The 25,475-nt window shown below is 56.1% G+C and overlaps 4 protein-coding genes across 10 annotated transcripts; 2 read left to right on the plus strand and 2 right to left on the minus strand.

Annotated features, from left to right (window-relative positions):
• Positions 1–128: 128 nt before the first annotated feature.
• On the plus strand, positions 129–2,857 carry RPS17 (ribosomal protein S17). Of its 2 annotated transcripts, none has more exons than XM_080397149.1 (5): positions 129–248; positions 457–608; positions 863–968; positions 2,148–2,213; positions 2,732–2,857. In XM_080397149.1, exons 1-5 carry the CDS (start codon positions 246–248, stop codon positions 2,810–2,812), a joined length of 408 nt encoding a protein of 135 aa, XP_080253275.1. In that variant the 5' UTR covers positions 129–245; the 3' UTR covers positions 2,813–2,857. The 2 variants fall into 2 exon arrangements, with proteins under 2 accessions (XP_080253275.1, XP_080253276.1); XM_080397150.1 differs by lacking the exon at positions 129–248 and adding an exon at positions 267–277 and having other exon boundaries at positions 456–608.
• A 155-nt stretch (positions 2,858–3,012) lies between these two features.
• On the minus strand, positions 3,013–7,880 carry TERB2 (telomere repeat binding bouquet formation protein 2; the record flags this gene model as incomplete). Its single annotated transcript, XM_080394293.1, has 6 exons — positions 3,013–4,329; positions 4,566–4,657; positions 4,770–4,855; positions 5,359–5,420; positions 6,765–7,035; positions 7,875–7,880. The coding sequence occupies 6 exons, from the start codon at positions 7,878–7,880 to the stop codon at positions 4,184–4,186; spliced, it is 663 nt and encodes a 220-aa protein (XP_080250419.1). The 3' UTR covers positions 3,013–4,183.
• A 4,697-nt stretch (positions 7,881–12,577) lies between these two features.
• On the minus strand, positions 12,578–15,454 carry B2M (beta-2-microglobulin). Its single transcript, XM_080397151.1, has 4 exons — positions 15,321–15,454; positions 14,625–14,903; positions 14,036–14,070; positions 12,578–12,869 (listed from the first exon to the last, which is right to left on the minus strand). The coding sequence occupies exons 1-3, from the start codon at positions 15,382–15,384 to the stop codon at positions 14,057–14,059; spliced, it is 357 nt and encodes a 118-aa protein (XP_080253277.1). The 5' UTR covers positions 15,385–15,454; the 3' UTR covers positions 12,578–12,869; positions 14,036–14,056.
• Positions 15,455–15,574: 120 nt separating this feature from the next.
• PATL2 (PAT1 homolog 2) lies at positions 15,575–23,634 on the plus strand. 6 transcript variants are annotated; one of them, XM_080397121.1, is made up of 19 exons: positions 15,575–15,826; positions 15,949–16,058; positions 18,079–18,181; positions 18,359–18,675; positions 18,880–18,948; positions 19,059–19,124; positions 19,467–19,634; positions 19,749–19,832; positions 19,992–20,146; positions 20,280–20,363; positions 20,445–20,583; positions 20,706–20,826; positions 20,907–21,004; positions 21,371–21,415; positions 21,574–21,725; positions 21,975–22,134; positions 22,468–22,796; positions 22,874–23,023; positions 23,256–23,634. In XM_080397121.1, the coding sequence occupies exons 3-19, from the start codon at positions 18,127–18,129 to the stop codon at positions 23,293–23,295; spliced, it is 2,232 nt and encodes a 743-aa protein (XP_080253247.1). In that variant the 5' UTR covers positions 15,575–15,826; positions 15,949–16,058; positions 18,079–18,126; the 3' UTR covers positions 23,296–23,634. The 6 variants fall into 6 exon arrangements, with proteins under 6 accessions (XP_080253247.1, XP_080253243.1, XP_080253244.1 ...); XM_080397117.1 differs by having other exon boundaries at positions 15,575–17,665; XM_080397118.1 differs by having other exon boundaries at positions 15,575–17,533; positions 19,467–19,832; positions 22,468–22,608; positions 22,699–22,796.
• The last annotated feature ends 1,841 nt before the right edge of the window (positions 23,635–25,475 follow it).

Consider the following 25,475-nt stretch of genomic DNA (forward strand, 5'->3'; position numbering starts at 1 on the left):
GGCGGTGCTGAGGCCGCTGCAGCCCGGGCCCGGCGCTGGACGCGGCCGCTGGGGCTCCCAGCCGGGCCCTGCGGCGGGCGCTGGGACCCGGGGCAGCGCGCGGAGCCCCGCCCCCTGGCGCCTAGCCCCCTCGGGCCGCTGCAGGCGCCCTCCGAGCCGCTCGGGGCGCTGCAGGCGCCGCGGGCTCCCGGCTGCCTTGCGCGCCTCCCGTCATCCTTTGCTCTCTCTCCGCGGCTGCCGCCGCCATGGTAAGTGATGCCGATGCCGCCGCCGCCATCCGCCGCCATCCGCCGCCGGGGCTGCTCCGCCCGGGGCGTGGGGCGGCTGCCGGGAGCGGGGCAGGGAGCGGGGGCCGGGCGGGCCAGAGGAGGCCCTGGGGAGGGGGCTGGAGAGAGGGCCGGGGTGAGGCGGCCGGCGGGGGCCTGAGCGCGGTCCCGCTGCCTCCCACCCGCCCAGGGACGCGTCCGGACGAAGACCGTGAAGAAGGCCGCCAGAGTCATCATCGAGAAGTACTACACCCGCCTGGGGAACGACTTCCACACCAACAAGCGGGTGTGCGAGGAGATCGCCATCATCCCCAGCAAGAAGCTGCGCAACAAGATCGCGGGGTGAGGCGGGGTCAGGGGGTTCCTGCGAACCTGCATCCGAAAGTGATCGCGGCCCCGCCCGTGGCCCGGTCACCGATAGTGCAGGGAGAGGAGCCCGACCGCCTTCCCGTGCCGGGGGGGCCGCCCTCGCCCTCCGGGCCCTGTTGCGGTCGGACACTTGCCCAGCCCGGGGAACCCGGCCGCGCAGTTTGGGGAGGTGGGGGGAGGGGCTCTGGCAGTGGGGGGAGCCCTGGACGGCGCCGTGTCCCCCGCAGGTATGTCACCCACCTGATGAAGCGCATTCAGAGGGGACCCGTCCGAGGCATCTCCATCAAACTGCAGGAGGAGGAGAGGGAGCGGAGGGACAACTATGTCCCCGAGGTGAGGCTCTGGCTGCGCTCAGCGGCGTCGGCACCTGTCGGTCCCGCCCGGGGGTGCCTCCGTTAGCGGCCCCTCCTCAGCCCGGGAGCCGGTGGGGCTGGGGTGGGTCGGGGTACCCCCTCCGAAGCTGCTGCCGGGGGTGGGAAAAGCAGTTCGGCACTGCTGCCGCTCAGCAGATGATCCCCGTCCTTGATTTTCCTGGCTTAAAAGGAGGGAAAAAAAATAACTGGATGGGATGCAGGTAGATATTTCGGAGTGACTTAAAGCCTACTGTTCAGCAGATGTCACTGAAGAGGGAGTTGGTGAACCCCCCTCTTGCCTTAAACCTGCATCCTTAGGGGGCTGGTGTCACCCGGAACAGGATTGTTAACAGCGCAGGGCAAGGTGCAGGGCGAGGAGCTCCCTGTGTTCAGTGGTGTCGATCCCGTCTCCACCAAACCCTGTAGCCTTCAGACACGGTGCATCTTGCCCCCCTTCCAGATCTCCCTGATCAGCTTCTGGTAGAGCTGCTGAAGGCAGGATGAGGTGGTGCTGGTGGAGGAGGTCGCCCCTGCAGGGACCCGGGGTGGGGAAGCTGCTGTAGCTGTTGACGCAGTGTTAGCTGAACCTGTGTTATGATTCTTACAAAAATACTGGTGTAACGTAGCCTCTTGGGGAAGGAAGCATGTGGAGATAAAGTTTGGGGTCTGGAGAGGGCTGGAGGAGGTTGCTCAGGGATTCAAGAGCTGGAGGCCTCATGCATTGAGGGTGGGACAGCCCAGATGGTCACTCATCTGGCACTGTGGTGGTGGGGCTCCAGCCCTGGGGACTTACATCACAGGATGAGCGTGAGTGTTGGTGGTGACCACTAGGACTGGTGCTGCAGTTGTGAACCCAACCCAGCTTCTCTGGGCAGCTGTGGTGTGGAGCTGGTTTGGCCTTGGGTTCCCAGAGACTTGCTGTGGAACAGGCTCTGCTCCCTCCGCAGGGCCTGTGCTGCTGTGGGGCCTCTCACAATGTTTTGGCCAGAGGGCTGGGTGCCAGCGGGGTCCTCCTGACTCGTTCTGTTGCTGGAGCCCTTCCCCGCAGTGGGATCTTGTTTGCGGTGGGACAGGACTGTGTTGTGGGGACAGCCTGGTGGCAGCAGGGATGTGGCTGTGGGGCCTCCTCAAACTGTGTCTCTCTCTCCTTTGTCCCCAGGTCTCTGCTCTTGACCAGGAGATCATCGAAGTGGACCCAGACACCAAGGAAATGCTGAAGCTCCTGGTAAGTGGCCCCAGCTGTCCCCAGCCTGGGCAGCAGTCCTGCAGCCCCGAGGGGCTCTGGTGTTGGCTGAAGGCTTTGGCACTCTGGGCACGTGGAGGGGGTCCCTGTGCCCTGCAACCTGCAGGTGAATTCATCCCCATAGGGCTCTTGGGAGGGGAGCAGCATGGTGGCTTTGCCTGGGACCCTGCTGGCAGGGCAGGTGTGCTCCTTGCCCTCCCCTCCTCCTGCAGCACCCTAGGGTGCTGACCCAGGGGCCGCCCTCTTGGCTCGCTGGGTGGGGGTGAGTGTGGGTTCATCCATAAAAAGTTCAGATTCCCTCACCAGTGAGCCAGTCTCTCGAGTGGGGTGGTCGTCTCCCCTCTTACTGGGCATGCAAGTGCATCCTTCATGCTACCACAGCCTGTTCACGCTTCCCACTCCTCTCTGGCAGAATCTGCCGCCACCATCAGCGGGGTCAGGCACAGATGGTGGGCAGGGTAGTCGAGTTGGACTGATTCCAGTCCCTCACTGTTTTCCAGGACTTCGGCAGCCTGTCCAACCTGCAGGTGACACAGCCCACCGTAGGGATGAACTTCAAAACGCCCCGAGGAGCGCTCTGAGTCAGTCGCTGTATTGTCACTTTCCCAATAAACGTGAGGAATCCATCTCAGCCTGCCTGGTCTTTGGAAGCCTGTGTCTGCAGGGTTGAGGGAGGGCTGGTTCCTTGGGGTGCTGTGTCCCAAATACAGGTGTCCAAGGCTTCAGTGGCTGAGGAGGAGTCAACACCTCTGTATTTGCTGGCATACTTTTGGGTTCTTTTCTGGCTGTTTGGGGTATTGGGTGCAAAGCTGTTACTTTAGAGGCTCTCCTGCTCTGGGCACAGGGAGAGGATGACCATGGTGGCTCCTCAGGGCTTGCTGGAGCTCCCTACCCTTAGCACCTCCTGGAATAAAAGTTGCTTTTTGTAACCACGTTGGTCGCTTTGACGTGCTTAAGTGGAAAAGTTTTGTTGCTGGTTTTTGTTGTGTGAGGGGAGCGCACTGGGCTGGGCAGGGCGTTGTGCTTGAGGGTGAAGCCCAGTGGAGATGGGCACTGGTGAGGCTTGTGCTGTCCCTTCCCCACAAGGTGCTCCATCCAGCAATTTCCCCAGGGTGCAACTGGTGTGAAGAACTTTGGGGTTCACCCCTCAAAGCTCCTGTCCTGTGCAGAGGCTCTGCTTGGAGGCAGAGACCTGCAGGTCCCTGCTGTGGCCGTTGGCATCACCTGGCACCAGGCCTTGGCAGGGGCAGGCAGCACTCTGGGGCACCCAGCGGGGCAAGGTCCCTGGGCTTCCCCTCCCTGCCTGGTGGGTTTTGCTTAGGGGGGCTCTGGGGCCCTGCGCTCAAAACTTCGGCAGACCCCGGAGCTCCATGTGCGCCCTGCCTCTTCTGCCAGCCCCACAATGGCTCCCACTGGTGAGCGTGTGCCACGGGTGGCTGTGGCTGTGCCATGGGGTGACTTCTCCCTGAGGGGAGCCCTCAGTGTGTCCCTCCAAGGAAAACTAGTGTTTGCATTCACATCTTAAAACTGCCAGTACAAATAAAAAGGCAAAGGGTGTTCTGGGGACAAATGTCTATAAGTTTGCTGTGAAGTTTGTTTTAAAGTGTTATTTAAAGAAGAAAATGTTTACAGAAAATGTAGTCAGGTATTTAAATATACATCAGATGCACTGAGCTGCACTCAGGATAAGCCAAGCAGGGATAATTTATAAATCCCCTGTGTATCATGGAGATTTAACTCAGAATTTGCAGCTTGATACCACCTATCTCTTCGTTGTCTAGCTAAAACATGGGGAGAATGCAGAGTGACAGGCAAAATAACCATCAACCTGCAGAAGGGAGCGAGCAAGGAGGCATCCCAGCACCTCAACTATGGGATTGAATTTCCAGACACAACCAATAGCTCTCTGGCAGCTCTTAAGTAAGTTTTTGATGTGAACAGCCACCTGTCACTTACAATTTTCTCTTCATTCTAGTCTTCACATCAGAACAAATGTTGATTTCGTTCTGAATCCAATACACCGTGTAGCCGGAGGTGCCAGGAATGAAATCGTGGAGCTCTCCAACGTATTTCTTCATGTCATGAGCAGAGGCATAGCCTGTGAGGGGAAAGCGTGGGTCTCACCAGGGGAGCTGCCTGCTTCTCTGACACAACAAGGACAATGGAAAATGAGAGTGCGGAGGGAAAGGGAGTGATTCCAGGCACACTGTCAGGATTTCCACTGCTCTAAGTACTGGGAGAAGGTGAGGAGCACGCGGGGGGTCCCTGTTTCACCCGTGGCTGCTTTCAAGCATATTTTCCACTCCTTAAAAATATACCAATGCCGAATGTTACCTGTCACCATGTTATTCATCGGGTATTCCTGGAGGGCACGGTATGGAAATTCCCCCTGGACTGCTGCTGCGAAGCCTGTTCCTTCTCCACTGCTGTGTTGGGAGGGTGGGGGGAGATCCATATGTTATTTCCTATGCATTGGGGATCTCTTGAAATCTGGGGGGCGTGTCCAACCAAATCCTACCACTGAGGGCAGGAAAATACCTTTCGGCCAGGTCTAGCATATCCTCCTCTACTTCCTCACAGCTGTTCCTCGCTGCCTCTGGTTCATCCATCAGATCTTCATTGGGCTGCAAGTATCAACACAGAGTTGAGTTAAAATTGTGCCCTGGGTACCCTGAGATAGTACCTGGGTAGTCTGAGAGAGTGGTATTTTCAGGACTTGTGATTTCAAGCGTAATTTACATATTACATAATGGAATTTTAGATTTAATTAATTTTCACTGTACAAAACAAGAGCACCGAGAAGTTGCTCTGAGCAGACAGCAGGCAGTGTTTTGGAGTTACATGAGGAAGGAAAATGCCACACAAAAGGGCTGAGCTCAAACTGCAGCAATTGGCATCCCCAGAAGGATGTGCTGGGGAGACCAGACATCTGTCTGGTTGAGGGAGCAATCCCTCCTGCATGTCCCCTTGGGATGTCGCACTGGGAAGGACACACAGTGCAGCAAGCAGAGGGAGGCTTGAACCCATGTTTGGGCTGAGGGTCTGGGATGAAAACCAGGTTCCCTGAAGTTCATACAAGGATATTTTTTAAATCTGTTCTTCCTGTAGTATAAATCTCTCATCTTACCTGTTCTGCAAGTGAATCACCCACCTGCTCCCAAATAAAACTACCAATTTTCCTTCTGATTTCTGCAAAAAACAAAAAAACAAATGACTGTGAGAGCATCAGATAATGAGACGGTGCAGCTGTCACTGCCCGTGCAAGCCCCCACCTCTCGCAGGTGCTAGCAAGGGCGCTCAGGAGCCCTGGCAGGAGCGCACAGCACCTAGCTGCTCGCTAACGCCATCCGGGTGAGACCAGTGGTGAGTGGTGTCCCTCAGGGGTCCGTACTGGGACCAGTATTATTTAACATCTTTGTCAGGCAACATGGACAGTGGGATCAAAGGCACCCTCAGCAAGTTTGCTGACACCACCAACCTGAGTGGTGCGGGCAACACGCTGGAGGGACAGGGTGCCATCCAGAGGGACCTCGAAAGGTTTGAGAGGTGAGACTGTGCGAACCGCATGAAGTTCAACAAGGCCAAGTGCAAGGTCCTCCACATGGGTCGGGGCAGTCCCAGCCACAAGGACAGGCTGGGCAGGGAATGGATCGGGAGCAGCCCTGAAGAGAAGGGATTGGGGGTGCTGGTGGAGGAGAAGCTCAGCGTGGCCCAGCCATGCGCGCTTGCAGCCCAGAAAGCCAACTGAGCCCTGGGCTGCATCACCAGCGGCATGGCTGGTGGGCTAAGGGAGGGGGCTCTGCCCCTCTGCCCTGCTCTGGTGAGACCCCCCCCCCCCAGTGGTTCTGGCTCTGGGGCCCCCAGCATAAGAAGGACACGGAGCTGTTGGAGCGAGCCCAGAGGAGGCCACGGAGATGCTCAGAGGGCCAGAGCCCCTCTGCTATGGAAACAGGCTGAGAAAGATGGAGCTGTTCAGCCTGGAGAAGGGAAGGCTCCAGGAGACCTTCCAGCACCCAAAGGGGCCCACAGGAAAGCTGGAGGGGGGCGGGGCTGTGTGCAAGGGCCTCAGTGACAGGACAAAGGGAAACGACTAAGCTGGAAGAGGGTACATTTCAATTAGATATTAGGAAGAAATCCTTCCCTGTGAGGGCGGCAAGGCGCTGGCACAGGCTGCCCGGAGAGGCTATGGATGCCCCATCCCTGGCAGTGCCCAAGGCCAGGCTGGACGGGGCTGGGGGCAGCCTGGGCTGGGGGGGGGTGGGGGGTGTCCCTGCCCCTGGCACGGGTGGGACCGGGTGATCTTTAAGGTCCCTGCCAACCCAAACTGTTCCATAGTTCTATGTTAATAGATAGAGAATGTAATAGATGGAGCATCCTCTGCCGGCAGGGAGGAAGAACCATTCCCAGCAGAAGGAAATTCCCTCCACCTAGAACAGAAGTAACTGGAGGTTCTGGTTTGCACCACGAAAAGGCTGTGCTTATGGGGGAACCCCCAGAAGAGCAAAACCCTGATGGGCTTTTTTTCACCCTGACCTTCTTGCAGGCAGGCGGGTGGCAGGACAAAGTGGCCCAGAACCACCAATGGGTTTGGTCCCACGCTGGTGTTCCCCCACGCAGAGAGGTAACGAGAGTGAAAGACTGTAGCTCTGTCCTCCAAGTAATCAAGGCTCTCATATATTCTGGAAAAGAAAAAGACAGCTGGTTTCCAAAGGTAAAAGGGGAAAAATAAACAAACAAAAAAAAAACATTTCAGAGGGATATTGTAATTCAAACTAACCTGCTCCAATATTTTTGCCAAAAGCACCTAATTTTCTGTAGTTGTCTAACTACGAGACTCTACCAGCAACACCCCGTTGCAGTCCCAGCTGCCAGCACCTCGTGAAGACCAGCCTGGAGGAAGGATGCCAGGGACCAGGTAAACACATATTTTTAGCGACTAAATGGCACTGCTTCACACTCTGCTCTCAAGATGAGACTGGTTCTTTTGAAGGGGGGAAATGTGTTTTTTATTTATTCTTTACCCTTCTGATCCCTGCTCAGGCTCATGGTGCAGTCCCCAAACAGCAATGGCACTACAGCTGAGCAAGAAAGGGTGGGTGGAGGATGTTCAAGCACTCACTGTGCTCCTTAGAGGGGAATTAAATATTGTTTACTAGGTTTAAGGGTATGAGTAATGATTATATTTTCAAAAAAAAAAATCTGAATATATCTGAATATATATGTATATATTAAAAAAAAATTATATGTAATTCCCCTTGGGGGAACAACCAACCCAGTCCAGTGGGATGTTGTGGCAGAAAGAAGGTCATTACCTTGGGTCTTATGGGATTCCCCTCCTGCAGCTAGAGTGGGTGGCTGAAGGATTACAAAAATCTAAGCCAGTTTTAAGCGATCATGTTAAAAAAAAGCTGTTTGGTCCAGCCTAGCAAGGCCTGCTGCAGAGCACTGCAAGAAAACATTGCAGTTCCCTTTCACATAAATATATGCACATGAAATTGAATATATAGAAATATTCACAAGCTGGAGGAAGACCCTGAATAGCCTTTCCTTGTATTTGTACAAATGTTGTTGAGCTCTCTGATTTTTTTATATTAAGCAAGCAGAGGCAAAATAGCAATTCAGCCCTTTTCCAGCCATTTTTACCCCCATGCTTGCTTTCGGAGTTAACTCACACTGGCTTTTTAGCACCTGGTTCTTTCCTTGAGAATGGCGTTGCCTCTGATTTAGACCCTGAGTTTCCCAGTAGATCAATTCAAAGGCAGCAAGAAAACCAGCACGATTAGTTTAATTTACACTAGAGTTAAGCCAGCCTAACATATAGATGGTTTTTGCAGCTGTTTTCTGGTTTGTCTAGCTACAGTTAGCATGGGTGTGAGTTTTCAGACCCCACTAAGCAGTAAAACCCCAGCAGACCTGCACCAAGCACTTTAAAACCACCACCCTGACTTTTAAAGGATGCTGGCATCTATTTAATACTTTAAATACATTAAAACTGTTATCTATGCCTTCATTGGTTTTTTGCTCTCTACAGATATTGTGTGGACAGGGCTCAATGTGAGCGTCAAACAGGGCTGCAGGCATTTCCCTAGCAAGGAGGGTGCTGCTGGCGTGGGAGTGACGTGGAGGGGACAGCTGGGGGACACGGCCCACCTGCAGGTGTCTGGGTGGGTGGCATCGCTGCTGAAGAGGTAGTCGGCATCCCGCCAGTGGGTGAACGCCCCACCACCAGCCGCTGTGAGGGTGAGAGGGGGGTGATGGGGACAGCTGCCCAGGCTGGTTGTGGGGCCACAGGGCTGCACCCCAGAATGGGAGCTGTGATGAGCCTGCCATGGCTGTGGGTCTCCCACTGCCCCGTTGAGGAGGACTCTGGCCTTGTCCTCAGCGTGGGGGCACTGTGGCCTGCCCTGGCACTGGAGGGACCTGCCAAGCCCATGCTTTGCCCTGCTCTGGGGTCTCGGGCCATGCCCCCCCTGCTCAGCCCCACTGAGGGGTGATGGGGCTGTGTTCCTACTGCCCTACCCCACTGAGGGGTGACGGGGCCATGCTGCCACTGCTCAGCCCCACTGAGGGGTGACAAAGCTGTGCCCCCTGCCCTGCCCCACCGAGGGCCTGTGTCAGCTCCACACCCCCGGGGCTCACCCCGGGACCCCTCACCCCACAGCTCCCGCGGGCGTGGGCTGACACTTTGTGAGAACCAGGCGCGGTGGCCCCGGAACATCGGGAAGCGGCGGCGGGAGGAGGAGATGCCCTGAGGGGTGGCGGGCGGGCGGGCGCTGAGGAGAAGCCCCGAGGGGCGGCGGCGGGCGGGCGGGCGCTGAGGAGAAGCCCCGAGGGGCGGCGGGCGGGCGCTGAGGAGAAGCCCCGAGGGGCGGTGGCGGGAAGCCCGAGGGGCGGCGGGCGGGCGCTGAGGAGAAGCCCCGAGGGGCGGTGGCGGGAAGCCCGAGGGGCGGCGGGCGGGCGCTGAGGAGAAGCCCCGAGGGGCGGTGGCGGGAAGCCCGAGGGGCGGCGGGCGGGCGCTGAGGAGAAGCCCCGAGGGGCGGCGGGCGTTTCCAGGCTGGCCTCGCCCCCCCGAGTCGTTCAGGCACCGGCCGGCGAAGTCGCGCAGATACCGAGCGGCCCCCCAGGCTCCCCCGGCCCCTGCTGCCCCAGCCCGTGCTTGCCCGCGCCCCGCGGAACGCCCCGCAATGGCGACGGGCGGCTGCGCCGGGACCTCAGCGCTAGCGTCCGGGCCGTGCGGGTGCTCAGCTGCCTCTAGAACCCGCCGCGGCTCCCACCAGCTTGTGTCGTCCCTGGAAAGGGGACGGGACGAGCCATGGAGCAGGCGGCACCCGCGGCTGACTTGCCCAGGGGAAAGCGCTGGCAGAGCCGAGCAGCCGCCGCCGGCCTGGATCCTCCCTGCTCCCGTCGGCACCACCTCCTGAATCTCTTCCAGCTTCTGCAGAAAGGTGAGGCGAAAGCCCTCGTACCGTGACCACCTTCACTGCCCAGCCCCAACCCCTTCCCTCTGCCCCATGGGGGGAACGAGCTCCCCTGGAGATGTTCTGTAGTTTTTTTCTCAGTAGGTGATGGCAGAAGAGGAGGTACGGAGAAGAAAGCAGCATGTCTTTGCCCAGATTGCATGTTACCCCATGCCGTCTGCTGCATCAGAGCCTGCAGCTGCCCACCAGACCCTATCCCCTTCAGACGGTGCATGCATTGTGCTGTGGAGGGAAGAAGCCATCCTGCCAGACAGCATGCGATCACCGAACCTGGTGAATACGGAGCAAGCCCAGCCCAGCAGGGCACACGGGTGAGAGACAGCCACGTGAGGGCTCAAGCTGGTCTCCTCTGTGCTTGGACTTTCTGCACATCCCAGGGGAAAGATTTGCTAGTGCATATACTTAAGCAAAGCTGAATATGCCCTACGAGGTCATAAGGTGTCAGCAGTACTGAAAAGTGATACTGAAAAGCCCCTGGCCTTTGATTCTTACTCATTTTTAATTAAGTTTTTACACAAGCTGAAGAATTAGTTCTGCTTGCACTTGCCTTCCCACGAAGGACTTGGTAATGGTGGCAAATTAAAGGAGAAAAAGGTAAGCAGAGATGTTAGGCCACACTTAACTGCTGTGTGGTGCATGTAAGCCAGCTTAGTTGAGCTGAAATGGGCCAGCCTGTGTCAACCAGCCAGGACTAGTGTGGGGCTGTGCAGCCTTCCTCTTGCAGTAGGAAGAATGAATGTTCTGGCAAAACCATGCTGTGGCTATCCACCTTTACCCACGTCCCTGTGAGTTGCTTGCTGGAGAATGAGCACATGGCAAATGCATTCCCACAGAGCTGGAGCTGTGGGGGCAGAGCCAGGACTGGATGTGCCGGGACTCTTTCACTTGGTTCCACTTCTGTTGGAATACGCCTGTATTCAGCCATGTGTCTCAAACGATTCCCCCCTCCTCTTGCACCCATTCCTTCAGCTGTTCTTCTTACCCACAGGAACTGGTGAAGCTTTAAAAGCTCCAAAGAGACATGATATTGAAGAAATTGGTCTTCAAAAAAGTTCTCTTAGAGAGAGAGTTAGTTACTCTCCTAAAAACACTTGTATTTGATTGACTTAGGAAGTAGTTTGCTTGCAGCAAAATTGCTTGTATTTCATAAAACACAAATGAGGCTTGTTTCATGCTTGTCAAGATATCCCTTAACTCCTCCATCCCCTGGGAAGTTTTGCTGAAAAGCCAGCAGCAACAGTGCAGCTACCCCTTGGGTACCTTCGGACTCCCCAAGCTGCACCCCAAGGATGCCTGATAAAACAGAGGTTTTTCTAGGTACAGTCCTGAAATTCAGATGTTAATCAAAATTAGCCAGCCTCTGGGATTGTCATGCATTGTTCTCCCCCAGAGGGGGGATTTTTGAGTAAGCCATCAAAATACTTCCTAAGTTAAACCACAAAAACCCCACAGATGTAATCAGGGCAAAGACTTCCCTGGTGTGGGAAGTAAGTTTCCTTTGGAGAGGTGGTTGTCTCATTTTGCCTGTGCCACAGTGTCTTCAGCTTCTGCAGCTGACTCCACTCACATCCTAATTGGGATGAAGCTTTTCTGTTGATGTGATGCACTCAGCCATTACTCTGGGTATAGTAAAGAGCATCTGGGATGCTCTTGGGTATAGTAAAGGCAAAGCTGAGGTGGTGGTAGGCACTTTGGTGGCTCTTTGTGATCCAGAGGAGGCGGCCAGGATGTGGCCTTGGGCTCTCACAGCAGGCTGTGCTGCTCTGCTGGGGTTTCTGGAGAAGCCCAAACCTTTTCCTCCCTCCCAGACCATCTTCTGCCACAGAAGGACCGCTGCTGGGGCCAGTGCGGTCCCTGGCTGGTCTCCAGAGCATGGCTGGTGTTGCAGGGTGAGCTGTGTGGTGGCTTTGCTGTCCCATGCAGGCTGATAAGTGTTTGGCATGACCACCTAGCAGTGACCTTCCCACCTCTCCTGTTTGAATGCTCCTCTGATGAGCACAAAGGGATTCCCATAACCAGTCCCTTCACCTCAACAACCTCTGACCTGGGTGTTGGAACAGCAACAGTTTGGATTTTTCCTAATCCTTAACAGAAAATGTAGCTATACTGGGAAAAGCTGTGAAACAAGCAAGAGATTCCTCAAAATCTCAGGTGCATGCTCTGCAACATCAGTCACAACGAATCTTAATATATTTAAGAGACATAAAATAGATGACACCCATTGGGTTGCCAGGAATCCTTGTTCACATGAGATCTGCACAGATTAGATCCTCCTTGATCCAACACTCATCAAGCAACCACACCAATTTCTTCATAAAATACAAGTGGGCTGAGGGAATTCTACAAAGTAGCACCATTTTTGGGAAGTGCCATCAAACCCCCAAGGTACAGGGAAGGCTGGCCCCCAACAGGGCTTCCCAGTGGGGTCAGCCACTTGCAGAAGAGAAAACCAGAAATGAAAGTAACTGACAGGCCTATCCGCTTCCCTCAGCCCAGTTTTACACCACATACTGCCAAGCAGTGTCAGCTGCCTCCTCCTTGAAGCAGGCACCAGAGCCTGCTCCACCACCCCTTTTCCTCTCACCCAGCTTTAAGATGAGATCTCATGTCCCCAAGGTTACTTTCTCCCTTTTATCCCTGTGCCTTCCCTTCAGAGCCACCCAGGAGCCTGCGGCCATGCAGATCCCACCCAAACCTTTTATTTTTTTTGTTTGGTTAGGTGTTTTTTTTTGTTACAGAGAAGTGTTCCTGCACCTTCACAGCAGGGTAAAGAAAGTGCAGCTGAGTGCAGTGCCACCACGGTCCTGATTCACCCTCAAGCCAGCAGCCATCAAACCTCATAAAATAAGCTCATCATAGGACTGAAGAAACATTTTAAGGACTGAAGTTCTCCTATTTTATTTAGATAAAAATCCTGTAAAATTCAGGCATCAAAGAGTTACAATGGCTCTTCAGCTATAAATATCCACATTAGTGATTACGTGGCTAAAAGACTCAGTTTACATACCCCTTGGGGTGAATGGCATTTTAATGATAAGCATTTAATAAAGAAGGATTTCTGCACTGAAAATAATTGATCATCATCATATCCGCAAGCGTGATGCGAAGAAGTGACAGAAGCTCAAGAAGATTCTTACTTGCAAGGCAGAATTTTTCAGACCTGCGTGGGGGAAGAGGAGATTGACATCAGTCACATGTTCAGGTAATTATTTTAGGAAAATAAAAGTTTTACACAAAGGAATTCCAACTGCAGAGTCCCAGCTGCAGGCAGGCAGACCCACCTTCCAATTACATTTAGACAAAAATCCTGCAGAAACAGTTTTTCCATCCCCTCCTTGGTGGGGATTCAGGGTTCAACAAGGAATCCTCTGCCAAAGCAATCCCTGTTCTCCACCCCAAGCACCAGCTGCATAGATATTCTCCTTCTGTCCTGCTCTCAGCTCCTCCACCCCAGCTCAGTAAATCCCTGTCTTTTCCCAGGAAGAAACACCCACAGCAGTTTTTCTGATTTACAAAGTTTGACTCACAGTATTGTCTTCAGTCTAAAAGCCTTTGATAATTACCTTCTGGTCCACTGTGAGTGGCATATCAAGTAAGGTCTTGCCAAGGCTTGTCCTGAGTGCTGTTAATAATTATCCAGCCTCTACCAGGGTACGTAACTACAGCGTTTCAACCAGCATCACAACTGTCAGGTAGGCTACATACCTTTAGTTTTCCTTTCCCTATCAAGGGTTATACTGATAATTGCCCAATTGATAAATCTAGATCAGTTATGCCGAGACAGTTTGAAGAACCCAGAGCCCTCAGACAATGAGGCTGAATAAAACCAAGGCTGCTTCTGGTTTGGCAGCAAGGCACTGATTTGTGCCTTGTACATCCCACATTACTAAGCCACCATGCCGCCTGCTGCAGGATTAGCCAGCTGCCTCCCCCAGGTCATGGGGATTTCCAGGCACAGCAACCTCCTCCCCAACAGACAGGAGATGGCACCGAATGGTCTGGAGAAGCACTGCAGGACACATGACAACCCTGAACAATATCTGGCAGACACACCAAAGCCATGTAGGAAAGTTTTGCTTCAAAGGGCTTTCTTTGGAGCAAAGGAGACTCTTGTGAGTAAGGTAAGGCTGAGGACTGGCCAAAATAGCAGGTAGAAAGGGTGGGGGAACAGCCCTGCTGCTCATCAGTGGCAACACTGTTGTTTTTTTTTTGGGGTGGTTGCTTTTGTTCCTCCGCTGTACAAGCTACAGACTCCCCCTGGCCCCACGACAGAAAGGGGTCCATGTTCCCCTTATCAGCACAGCATAGAGCACCAGTGCCACTCACCACGATTATCCCAGACACAGCTTAGAAGTCTGCATCTGCAAGGAAGAAGGGCAGAGCATTAGGCTTCAGGGCAAGCAGCACCCCCTCCCACCACAAGCCCACCCCTGCCAGAAACAGCCCTACTGCAGTAGCCAGAGCTGCCCTTGCTTGGCAGTGTGCTTGCTGTAGCAGGCTGGGTCACCACCATCAGTCCCCACTACTATATCCTTCTTTATATTTACCAAATACAGAACCAAAAATCACCGTATCACCCATCTCTTTCTCAGCAAATTCACCCAAAAGGATGTTAGAGTGCTCCACTCAGAGTCGTCAGACACAGCACAACTGAATACCTACGGATAATACCAAGGGAAGTCTTCCCAGCCTGCTACTAACCAACGATTTCACAGGTACGTATACAGACCCTTTTCAGCATCCCAGCTGCTGCAGTTAACCAAGCTCATTTTACATCTATAACACAAGACCTTCAAAATCCACCCCATTATAGCACCCTGTTTCCTAAGAAGGGGAAGAGACGCTGTGGATATAACCGAGCTGTGGCTTCTGCACATGAACAGTGGCAAAGCTTGAAGAGGAAGGGACACGATACCCCATCGGAAAGACTGCGGCTCTGGGAAGGCAGAATGGGCCACCCTGCAAACGTAGATGTCGCCCTTCCTGGGGGTGAATGTCACATATGCCAGGCGCTGGAAATACCACTTGTCATTGAAGGACATGTCTGTGTACTTCACGTTGCTCATGGGCTCCCCGTTCTTGAAAAAGGAGATGTTGATCTTTGGAGGGTGAAAACCACTCACAAAACAGTTGAGGGTGTTTTCCTCCCCGTCTACACCATGGTTGCGTGAGTACACCTCCACCTTCGGCGCCTCTGGAGAGGAGGAGGAGACGACAGTGAGAAGCAGGGCTGCAGCTGGCACCCGCCCGCCCGGACACGCTAACAGACGCCAGCTCCCCCCCCCCCCCCCCCCCCCGGCTCACATCGCCAACAGGCCCCTCACCCCTCCCTCACGGCGCCTGCCGCCCCCCAACCCGTACTGGCATCAGGGCCTCACCGCCCCCCCCCCTCCCAGTACCGAGCCCTCACAGCACCTGCCCCCAGGCCAACCTGTACCGGTACCCGGGCCCTCACTGCGCCCCGCACCCCCATACGCAGTTGCCCACCGACACCCCCGGTAAGCGGTCCCGGAGCCTTCACTACACCCACCCCCATCACCAACCCGTATCGATACCGGGCTTCTTAACGCGCCCCCCGCCCCCGCCCCATCACGCCGCCCCGGGCACTCGCCATCCGCCTGCCCCAGGCCGAGCAGCGCGGCCAGCAGCAGCAGCAGCGCTGCCCCAGCCGCCATCCCGCCGGCCGCGCCCCGCGCGCTTTGGTCTGCCTCGCTCGCGCGCCGCCTTTTATAGCCCCTGTCGCGCGCAGCCAATGGCGGCGCGGCGCTGCCCGCGCGTCATCGGTCTCCAGGCGGAGCGGCAGCGCGGAGGTTGCGCGACCCGTGCTTTCAGTTTCGGGCTGAGGCATCGCCTGGGGCCCGGTTGCCCCGGGCGGGGGGGCTGCCGGCACGGCCGGCCCCTCAGGGATTGAGGCACCAGAAGCGTGAGGCGGCCCGGGCGCCAGCCGGGCCTGGGTGGCGGCTCCCCTGGGCTGGATACCCGCGGTCAGGAGCCCCCGCGGGAGCAAGTCATGGCGCAGCGGCTACAAGGTGCTTTCCTGACTCCGGTCCCTCCACAAAACGGGGGTAAAACCCACCTCTTGCGGAGGATATTGCAGCCTGGACCGGCATCACCCTGGTAGGCAACACTGGCATGGTCTGGCCACCCTTCTTTCTGAGCCTTGGTTTGCTCTCTTTCGAAGCCTGGGCCGGAGCACCTCAGTTCAGTGGCCACAGGCTGATGGGTTGATTGTTGTGCAGGCACAGCATGGGCTGCCCAGCGTCAAACACAAGAACCTGAAGGTCGAAGAACTAGGGTTTCTGGTGTCTCCTCTAGAAAAGACGTGAGAACCGAAGCCTGGCTAAGCTAGGTAAGGCTCCAAGTGGCCCTGAAACGCTGCTTGGAGAAGTACAGCAGCTTTGAATAGCAGCATTAAGAAAACTAAGGTTAAAAATGGAAGATGAGCTGTTATTAAAAAACACATAGGTATTTTTATATGCCTAGGAGTTTGTCTGCTTGTGGTCCTACATGTCATGGTACTGCTTACCTTTAATTGCTGTTTCAGACTAGGAAGCAGATATGTGTGTATGGTCTTCTATCTAGCTATGTAAGGATTAAAAAGTTAAAAAACTAAAGGAAAGAAAGAAAAGCCACTAACAGTGGGAATAAAAGAGCAGTATCACAGAAATTCTCTAACACTGGGCATCTTTAAGGCTTATCTTCTTAATACATCACATTTAAAAACCTAACTTAAGTCAATAAATTACAAAGAATATCCCCCTCCCAAAGGCAGCCAGTAGATCAGCAGAGGCCGAGCAAAGGAAAAAAACCTGCAGATACTTCTTATCAATCTCCCTTGGGCCAGCTCAGACCAGCTCTTGCTACATTTGTGAGCTGCCCAGCCAGCAGTGCCAGCAGCCATGCAGCTGCTGCTGAGTGGACTTGCTGATAGATAAGGGGATGCAGCTGGTGCCAGAGACCTGAGATCCTTGGTAAGGCTCTGGCAGCAGTAAGCCCAAACTGCTATGTTCACAGCTGAGCTGGTACTGGGGGTCACCGCCTTGAGCCTGACCCACAAGCTAGCCTGGCTCTGCTCAGGTGAGTGACCCCCTTGGCAGAGGCTTAATTACACAAATACTGATTGTAGCACATGGATCCTTTATTTGTGCTGACACCCAGGCTCTGCCGTTTGGGACCAGGAACCCTGGAGAGGACTCTGCCTGAACCAGCAACGCCTCACAGGCTTTCCCTGTAAAGAGAAGCTGAACTACGAGCTTCTTCTATGGGATGTTTCTAAAAGGCTACAATGGTTTGGTTAGAACAGCCGAATCTTCCTCTTTCAGGGCAGAGAAAAATATTTCAGGGGTGGGTGAGGTCTGACGCGGCTGGGGCGCTCCCGGTACTCGAGGCGAGGGCAGCACGCCGTGCTTCGCTGGACGCAGATTTACAGTGTCCTCGCCTCAGTTTTCTCCCCTGTGCTGCCAGATCTCCGAGCCCCGCTTCCAGCCGGCGCTGGCACCGTGGCGGCTGCAGGGGAGCGAGGGCTCGGGGTTCCTGCGCCCCGCCGGGCACCGCCCGACACCCGCTGCGGCAGGCGGGGCCCCCGCGCCGCACCCCAGCGCCCCGCCCGGCCGAGGGGCGGGGCTTGGCCGAGGGGCGGGGCGCCGCGGCCGCGCGCGGCTCGGCTGGGCGCCGCCATGCTGTACGGCAGGCGCATGCGTGGCGGCGCAATGCCGCCGGAGTGGCGGCGGACCGTAAAAGGCGGCGGCGGGGGCAGTCCGGCCCTGTAGAAGGACGCGGGCGGGCGGGCGGTGCCGCGGGATGGCGGAGGGCGGCGAGCCGTTTGTGAGTGCCCGCCCTGCTCTGCCCGGGCACGCTGCTCCGTCCCTGGGGCTGCCTCCCCTCCTGCTTCCCTGGGCCACGCCCCCTTCTCCTCGGTGCCGGTTCCCCCGGGGTTGCCTCTCCCCGGAGCGGTCGGTACGGGAGAAGACACTGCCCTGGAGGTCCTGGTGGGGTGCCCTTCCTTGCCTTGTGCTTGGGTGCTGTTCATGCCCCGGTAGTGGGGTGTTAACTCTGAAGCCTAATGGTGTCCCTCAGCACCATCCATGCTTGGCATCCCCTTGCACTGGCCGGGGTCACCTCCGGGCAGCCACCACCATGGTCCTGGCAGGCTTCGGTGGGCTCCTACCCTGCACTGAGCCAGTGGGTTCTGCCCTTGCTGGCAGTGCTGGTGGCTCCCACTTTTCCCTTCCCAGCTGTGGAGCAATTGTGAGCCCTGGGTGCTATCTGGCCCCACCAGTGGGGTGGGGAGGAGATTGGGTGCCCCCTACTTAAGGAGCATGTTAGGGTTACTTCTCCCTTAGTGGGGACCCTGCTGCTTTCCACTCTAGATTCTCAAGGGCTACCTGCTGGTGGAAGATGCACCTCTGCTACAGGAGATGGCTGAGGATGATGAAGAGCTCAACATGTACAATGAGATGACTTTTGGGCTAGGTAAGAGTCCCAGTGTTGGGGAGATTGGCCAGCACCTAAGGGGGTGAGGAGGATGGAGGTGGGTGAGTGAAGAAGGTGTTCTCCTGTCTGGTGAGGATCTGGGTTGGGAGCAGGGACCCCAGTGGGCACTGCCCAGGCTCTCACCCACCCTGATGTGCTCTCCTTCCCCTCTCCAAGACCATGACTCCACTGAGGAGGGCACCGCAAAACCCCTGATGTCTCTGGAGGTGAGCCCTGTGTTGAAGGAAGAGGTGGCAGAGGAGACTGGGGAAAAGCTTGAGCCTGGAGTAGCTGAGCAGCTGGAGGAGCTGGGAGAGCCCCAGGAGGAAGGTGGGATGGAGCTGGATGCTGAGCAGATCTGCTCCGAGTTGGAGGAAGAGGAGGAGGAGCTGGGGACTGAGGAACAGGAGGAAGACCAGGAGCCCTATGAGGAGCCCAACAACTTGGGAGACCCGGCGGTGATGAAAGCTGTGCAGAGCAAACCCACGCTGGAGGTGATGTGTGAGCGGAGAGGGAGGGGACCCACACCTGGTCAGCAGGCGGAGGGGCTGGTGGGACCCTGCTGCTTCCCCTTCCATCCTCACACCTGCCAGCCCTGCCCCACGGAGGCACCAGGGGGTAGCTTGGTCCCTGCCTAGGGGAAAAGGACCTGCCCCGCAGGGCTGAGTATGTGCCTGTAACTACTTCTTTGCTTACAGAGCCAGGACTCAGCGGTGCTGGACAGCAAGATTGGTACTTGCTGGGCAGAGTTTGGCAAAGAGGATATGGTAAAAATGTTCCCTCCCATCTAGTGACAAGGCTGAGTGGCCCCTGCAGTGTCCCCTGCCCCTCTTCTCCTGTCTTCCTTCCCTGCACTGACCATCTCCCTGTCTTCTAGCTGGCGATGGATCCTGCAGTATGGGGTTCCTGCCCTGGTAGCATCCCACCCCACCACGTGCTGGAGGTGGGTACTCCCAGCCAGGCCCCCAGGGAGCAGCCGAGGGCTCCCTGGTACCCTGGGCCAAGGGTCATGAAGGTGATTTGCAGTGACCAGGGGACATCCAAACCCTCATCATGGGTCTGGAGGTGTATGGCTATGTCTCTTGGGTGCCAAGGCTCTGGGCAGAGGTGCCCACCCTAAGCAGAATCTGGGTTTGAAGGCAAAGCTGTTGAGTTTGGGGGGACTGGCGGGTGCGTGGTCTGATTGAGCAATGACTGAAGATTTTGGTGAGCTGCCTGCAGCTGGTGGAGCTAAACTGGTTCCAGCTGGGCCCCATTACCACCTCCTGCTGCATCCTCCCTGCAGGATAAAGCCATCCTCCAGGTCCTGGAGAGGCCCCCACCATCCACCAATGTGGCCCTTGACTTCCTCGGCTCCCCCATGCAGAGGAGCTACAGGGGATCTCCCCGGCTCAAGCACCCTGACTTAAGACTGATGTCTCCCAAGTCCTTCCCCCAGCGCTTTCTCCAGCAGGTAACAGGTTTTGGGGGGCTCTTGCATCCCCTCTTTCTCTGCCCTCCCCTCCCCAGGGGTGCAGCCTTGAGGACAGGCTTGTCCCAGCAACACCTCCCATCTCCTGCCCTGCAGCAGTCACCTCTGATACCTCTCTCCCCGTGCTCCCCTCGGCCCTTCACGCTGGCTCGCAGACCTCTGCTCTTTGCTTCTAACCAGGTAACACATCAGGCTATGACCGCTCTGAGGGTGGCCCTGGAGCGGCAGTGAATGGGGACAGTGCCTCCCCAAAGCTTTGCTACCCGGGGCAGACTCTGCAGCTCTGGACCCTCAGAGGGGAAGGCTCAGACACTTGATCACTTCTCTTTCCCCCTCCAGACCACAGGGTATGCTCCTCCAACGCCTTTCCGGCCCATGTCACCTAACATCGGCAGCCCGCCACGGTCTCTTGCCATGCACTTCGGTCCCATGTCTCCCTCTTTGGACCCTGCTCTCTTCCTCAGTCCATCAGCCAGCAGCCAGCTGAACCTCAGGTAGCAGGATTGCAAGTGGAGTGCCTGGGTGGGACTGGGGGAGCCCCACAAAGCAGCTGGGGGGTGTCTCCCCTCTGGGGACGGCTCTAGTGTGGGTGCTGAGCCCCCTGACCCTGTCTGGTCTCCTTTGCAGCACACCCAGCCATATGACCCAGCTGCACCCCCAGCACCAGCGGATCCTGACCCAGCGGCAACAGCAAGACGAGCAGGCGCAGAGGTAAGGGGCTCCTTGGGGAGCTGCGGGGTGCTGGGAAGGCTCTGGGCAGTCACAGCAGGTGGCAATCTTCTCCTGTGCTAGTATCTCTCCCAAGAACCTGTGGTCTCCTAAAGTGGACCCTTATGCTGGGCTGATGACCTCCAAGGAGAAGGACTGGGTTGTCAAGGTGGAGATGATCCAACTGCAGAGTGAGAACATGGATGATGACTACTACTACCAGGTGAGTTCTCACCAGCAGCACTGGTGGCTTTATTCTCCTCAGGGTTGGGACTTCATCTCTGTGGGAGCTTTAGGTGCCAGGGTTTGTGGTTCCTCCTCTGCTGGCTATGCCTGTTGTTACAGACGTACTACCACCGTCTGGAGCACAGGCAGGCAGAGGAGGAGCTGTTTGGCGGGCGCAACAAGCAGGAGCCCCCCAAGCTGGTCACGCCATTCATCCAGAAAGTGGAGATGTATGACTCTGGTGAGGAGCTGGGGTGGGTGGCTGGCAGCTGGGCAAGTGGTTGTGGGACATGGTCTCATTGTATCCAATCTCTCTTCCAGTGGTGCGCATCGCGGGCTCGCTGGGCCAGGTTGCAGTGTCCACCTGCTACAGCCCTCGCCGGGCCATCGATGCTGTGCACCATGCCCTTGTGGAAGAGGTAGGTGAGGAGAAGTGCGGCTGGTTGGCTGGGGGATGCTGCTCTAAGCTTTCCCCGGGCCCTGGAGCAGCTTTAGCTGGAGCTTTAGGTGCTGCTGTGACTGCGCATGGGTGCTGCCCCAAGTCACAGGATGGGGGGCACACAGTTGGAGCAGGTGTCACCTTAGTGATGGCATCTTGTCCCCAGTGAATGGATGGGATGCAGCTCTGGGCAGTTGGAGCTGGCCACAGCCTCCCTGTGGGATTGCTCAGTATCCTGAAGCCACCTCTGATCACCCTTGGGATCACCTGGCCCAGTGCTCTGCTGCTGGTGGTGGTGTCAGGTGCTGGTTGTAACTGTTGTGCCTTCCTTTCTTGCCTCCTGAAGGCTGCGGGGAGCCACCGGCTTCGGGCGCTGCACAGGATTGAGAAGGTGAGTGAGCCACAAATCAGGGTCAGGTGGGATGGTGCAGATGCTTGGGTTTCATCCGAAGAGCTCTCTGAGGGGACACCTACCTGGGTAGGAGTCTTGGACAACCAGTTGGTACAAGATGCTCCAAGCTGCCCCCTTACCCTGTGCCATTTCACCAGCTCTTTGTGCAGCTGCTGGAAGTGGAGGAGGCACAGCGGAAGATGTCCCTGGGCTTGGAGGAGCAGCAGCAGCCCTCCTGTCAGGAGCAGAAAAGCCAAGAAGTGGAGCATATCTACCAAGCTTTGAAAATCAGGGCTTGCAGCAGTGAAGAGTGAGTTTGCACTCTGGGGAGAGGGGAGCAGGCAGCATGTCCTGGTCCTTATGGGGCTTGGGTGGTCATGGATGAGTAGTTCTAGATGATGGGGAGGGTTGGATCTTGTCCTCAGTGTGTCACTGTGTGGCCTGTGCTGACCCTGCCCATGAGCCCCATCCTCCACCAGAACTGATGCTGGTACTGTCCGGATGGACAGAGATGCTACAGGTCCCTTGGGATCTGTGCCAATGGAGCCTTTATCCTCAGGGAGGCAGAGGATGAATTCCTGCAACTCCTGTGTGTGCGGAAAGGCAAGAAGCTCACAGCCAGGCTGCTGCCCCACCTGAGCCGGGAGCAAGCAGAGAAGATCCTGCTGACCATCACCCACCACCTGCCTTTCCTCATGAAGAAGGATGTGTTGGACGAGGCAAGTACCTCCAGCCAGGGCAGGGCCATCCCAGACCGCTTCCTTCCCCCATCTGCTCTTGCTGGGGTGCACCCTGGGTAATGGGGGAGGGGGGCCCCTGTCTTGCTGGGTCCCAGCATGGCCAGGCAGCTGGTGAGGGTGATATGAGACAGGAGACTCTTTCTTTTCCTCTGGAGGAGAAGGGCCTCCAGGAGGGGTTCAAGCAGTCCTGGTGGCACTTCCCACTGGAGGTGTGTGCAATGTTGGCCTCTGCCCCCCAGGTGCTGGGATGGGGCTGTGGCCATGACAGGTCAAACAGTCTCAGATCCCTGCTCTCCCCTCTGCCCTGCCCAGTCTCTTCCCCTGCTCTACAGCCCGTTGAACGAGGTGGTGGGCAGGATGACCTTCAGCAAACTCATCAAGATCCTGCAGGAGATGACCAGGCCTCTCCATGAGTCCCCTGAGCTCCCCCTTGCCATGGCCTTGAAGAACCAGGTACAGGGCCCTGAGGAGGGCAGAGCCTTGTGGCATTCCTGGGGTGCCACTGCTGCCAGCCATGACGCTCCTCCTTGTGCCTCCCTGCAGTTTGGGATCTCCTTGCTCTACTCTCTGCTGAGCCATGGCGAGAGGCTGCTGTCTTCCGATGTGCCGCTGGAGCCATGCAGTGGGGACTTTGAGACATGGTGAGGGACTGTGTGAGCAGTGGGATATGGGGTTCAGTGGCTGGTGGGGAGCTCACCCTTTGCATCGATGCCCCCAGGACAGACACAGTGTTCCTGGTTGCCCGGGAGCTGTCACAAGTGCCTAAGGCCTTGCTGGTGGAACCTCTCTTCTTGCCCAGCAACCTTCTCTCGCTCTTCTGCCGCTACCTGGACAAGCAGACTGTCCACCACCTGGAAGCCAAGATGGAGTGAGTACTGCCTAGCACTGCTCTCTGCCTCTCCTGGGGATCCTCCAGGAGAGGAGCAGTGGACAGCACTGGTCTCCCTGCTGCTGTCCCCTTGGACATGAATCTACAAACTTCCACCGGGCTGAGCTGATGCCTGTGGCTTTGCTACTGCTTTTTTGGGGGCAAGTCAGCATCAGCTGCTGGCAGTGCAAGTGTGACGGCCTGATGCTCCAACCTCATACTTTCCCTGCAGGTGCTCCCCGCTGCCATCGGAGGCAGCCATGCCATGCTGAGCCCCGGGAGCTGGGGATGGGAGCAGGGGTCAGTGGTGCCAGGAACAGGCAGGGCCCAATGCTGTGACTTTGAGTTTCAAAGTAAACATTTACCCTGGTGCAGGGCACTGTGGGTGAACCGGGCACTGGCAGGGCTGGCGCTCAAAGTCTGATGCTGACCTGCCTCGGTGCCTGGGAGCACAACACTGGGAGGCGGGTAATTTATTTTGGCCTTGCACCCAGCAGCGGTGAGCGCTGGATCACAGTGGGTGTTGAGGCAGGGTCTGCACAGGGGCGCTGGGAGCACCTGGGGGTAAGTGACTTTGTCTACAGCACTTGAAATAAAAGTGATTAATGAGCTCCTCTGGCTCCTGCAGGCAGTTTCTGCTGTAAGCACAGGGGTCCTGGAGGCATCACTTTGGCAAGGAGACCCCTGATCAGGGCATGGTGGGGATCTGAGTGTGCAGGAAAGGGGAAGGAGGAGCAGGGGGGGATGTGCAGAGGACAGAGAAGGAGGATAGAGGGGCATGGAGGAGAAGGCAATGTGCTCAGAAGGGAGCAGAGGGAATCAGAGGATCAATGCGGTTGGGGACAGAGGGGAATTGAGCCCCCCAAGGGAGAGGAATGGGCCAGAAGAAAAGGGATGTGGTGGGGAAGATGGGGTCAAAGCTTTTCCCTGAGGGTGAGGAAAGATCTGTGCATGCAGGAGGATGCATCTGGGTGCAGATGCGAAGGATATGGGGCATCTTAAACATAGGCGGGTGGGTAATAAAGCACCTCTTCTCCCTGCTGAGCTCTCAAAGTCAAATTAGTCTAAAGGCTTGTAGAAATGGTTGTGATGGGAGTACCTTGAAGAATCTTTCTTGGGGAATTTTAACTGACCATGACTACCACAAGCTGACCCTCACTTCTGCATTATTAGGGCTGAGGTGCGTGCCAGAGTGCAATGTCTGGTCTCATTGTAGAAATCTTTGTGGCTCCTGCCTGGCTCTGTGGTGGGATTTCCCCTAATCCTAAGGGACGTCTGAGCCTAGGCCACCGATATCCATTCAGAGGTCTGAACTTGATGCCCAAAGCTTGCGGTACATTCAAACAAGGCTTGTGCCAGAAAATTGTCTCTTCCTCAGGCTGGTAGCTATCATGTGCCCGAGCTCCAGCCCCATGTAGATGAGAGCAGATGAAACTCTTCCTTTAAACTGACACCCTTGAGGCCAAACTAATGCACAATGAGAACCTGCAGAAAATAAGGATGTGACTGGTATGTCTGAGTGGTTGGGTGGGATTTATCTCTGCTGTTTAACAAAACTCATGTGTCAGCTTCTGAAACACGCTTCAGAGGACCAGCCAAGATGCCCGAATACAGCTGTACAGAGATGAGATGCCACAGATGTGATGCAGGACCTGGGAGGACCCCTGCCCTTTGTGCTAGAGGTGGGGTGCAGGCTGTCAGTCACCTAAAAGGGTGCAAGGTCTAGCTGGAAGGAGCTCTGGATCATTCTGGCAGCTGCTTTTGTCATCCTGATGCCTCCTTTGCTCATGTTGGTGTTTTCAGGCTCAGCTTTTTCTCTGTTCTCAAAATCGGGTTTGCCAAATGTGGTTCAAAGCCTTCTCCACTTGCTCTTTGCACTTTATTGTTGGAAAGGTCTTTGGGACAGCTACATCATGTCAAAAGTGTGACACTGGCAGGTTATCATCAGGGTGAAACCTGTAGTTTCAAACCCACTGAGGCAATCTGGGAGGATACCTGCACGGTGACCCCCCTGCCAGCAAAAGGGTGGAACTAGCCACTACAAACCCTAGGGATGATTTCGGACAGAAGGGAACCAGCAGCTGCTTACTGATTTGCAGGAAGAGAGGAGGACACGGAGTCCTTCAAGATAAGGATAAGCAATGTTATATTTTCAGCTGGCAACGGAGCGGAGTGCAGACCTAGCACGAGTGCTCCTCACCTGAGAGCCCTTTCTGAAGGAAGAAAGCGCTGTGTGATTGCAGCCATGTACAAAACAAGTGCTCTGGTGTAGAAGGGCTGGAGGTCTCGGCTGGCTTTTGCTGCCTTATTGCAGGAAACAGCTAAGGTGAAAGAAGGAAAATCCATCTCTTTTGGTTACTGTCCCATAGTGGAGGGACCTGCACCACCCAGCAGTTTCTCAGCCCTTCCCATGTGGGGAAAGAGACCCTCTCTCTGGGGCACCACCTGGTGA

The sequence above is a fragment of the Falco punctatus genome, assembly GCF_963210335.1.
Source record: "Falco punctatus genome assembly, chromosome: 7".
In the NCBI taxonomy this organism is placed as follows: Eukaryota; Metazoa; Chordata; class Aves; order Falconiformes; family Falconidae; genus Falco; species Falco punctatus.

Excerpts from the sequence above, each read along its gene's own strand:
- RPS17 (XM_080397149.1), top strand. Across the intron at positions 969-2,147 it reads GGGACAACTATGTCCCCGAG|GTCTCTGCTCTTGACCAGGA; the intron begins GTGAGGCTCTGG and ends CTTTGTCCCCAG. Across the intron at positions 2,214-2,731 it reads AGGAAATGCTGAAGCTCCTG|GACTTCGGCAGCCTGTCCAA; the intron begins GTAAGTGGCCCC and ends ACTGTTTTCCAG.
- B2M (XM_080397151.1), bottom strand. The coding sequence starts at position 15,384 with ATGGCGGCTGGGGCAGCGCTGCTGCTGCTGCTGGCCGCGCTGCTCGGC. Across the intron at positions 14,904-15,320 it reads CGGCCTGGGGCAGGCGGATG|AGGCGCCGAAGGTGGAGGTG; the intron begins GCGAGTGCCCGG and ends CCTCCTCTCCAG.
- PATL2 (XM_080397117.1), top strand. The coding sequence starts at position 17,510 with ATGGCGGAGGGCGGCGAGCCGTTTGTGAGTGCCCGCCCTGCTCTGCCC. Across the intron at positions 20,147-20,279 it reads AGCAGCCAGCTGAACCTCAG|CACACCCAGCCATATGACCC; the intron begins GTAGCAGGATTG and ends TCTCCTTTGCAG. Across the intron at positions 20,584-20,705 it reads ATGATGACTACTACTACCAG|ACGTACTACCACCGTCTGGA; the intron begins GTGAGTTCTCAC and ends CTGTTGTTACAG.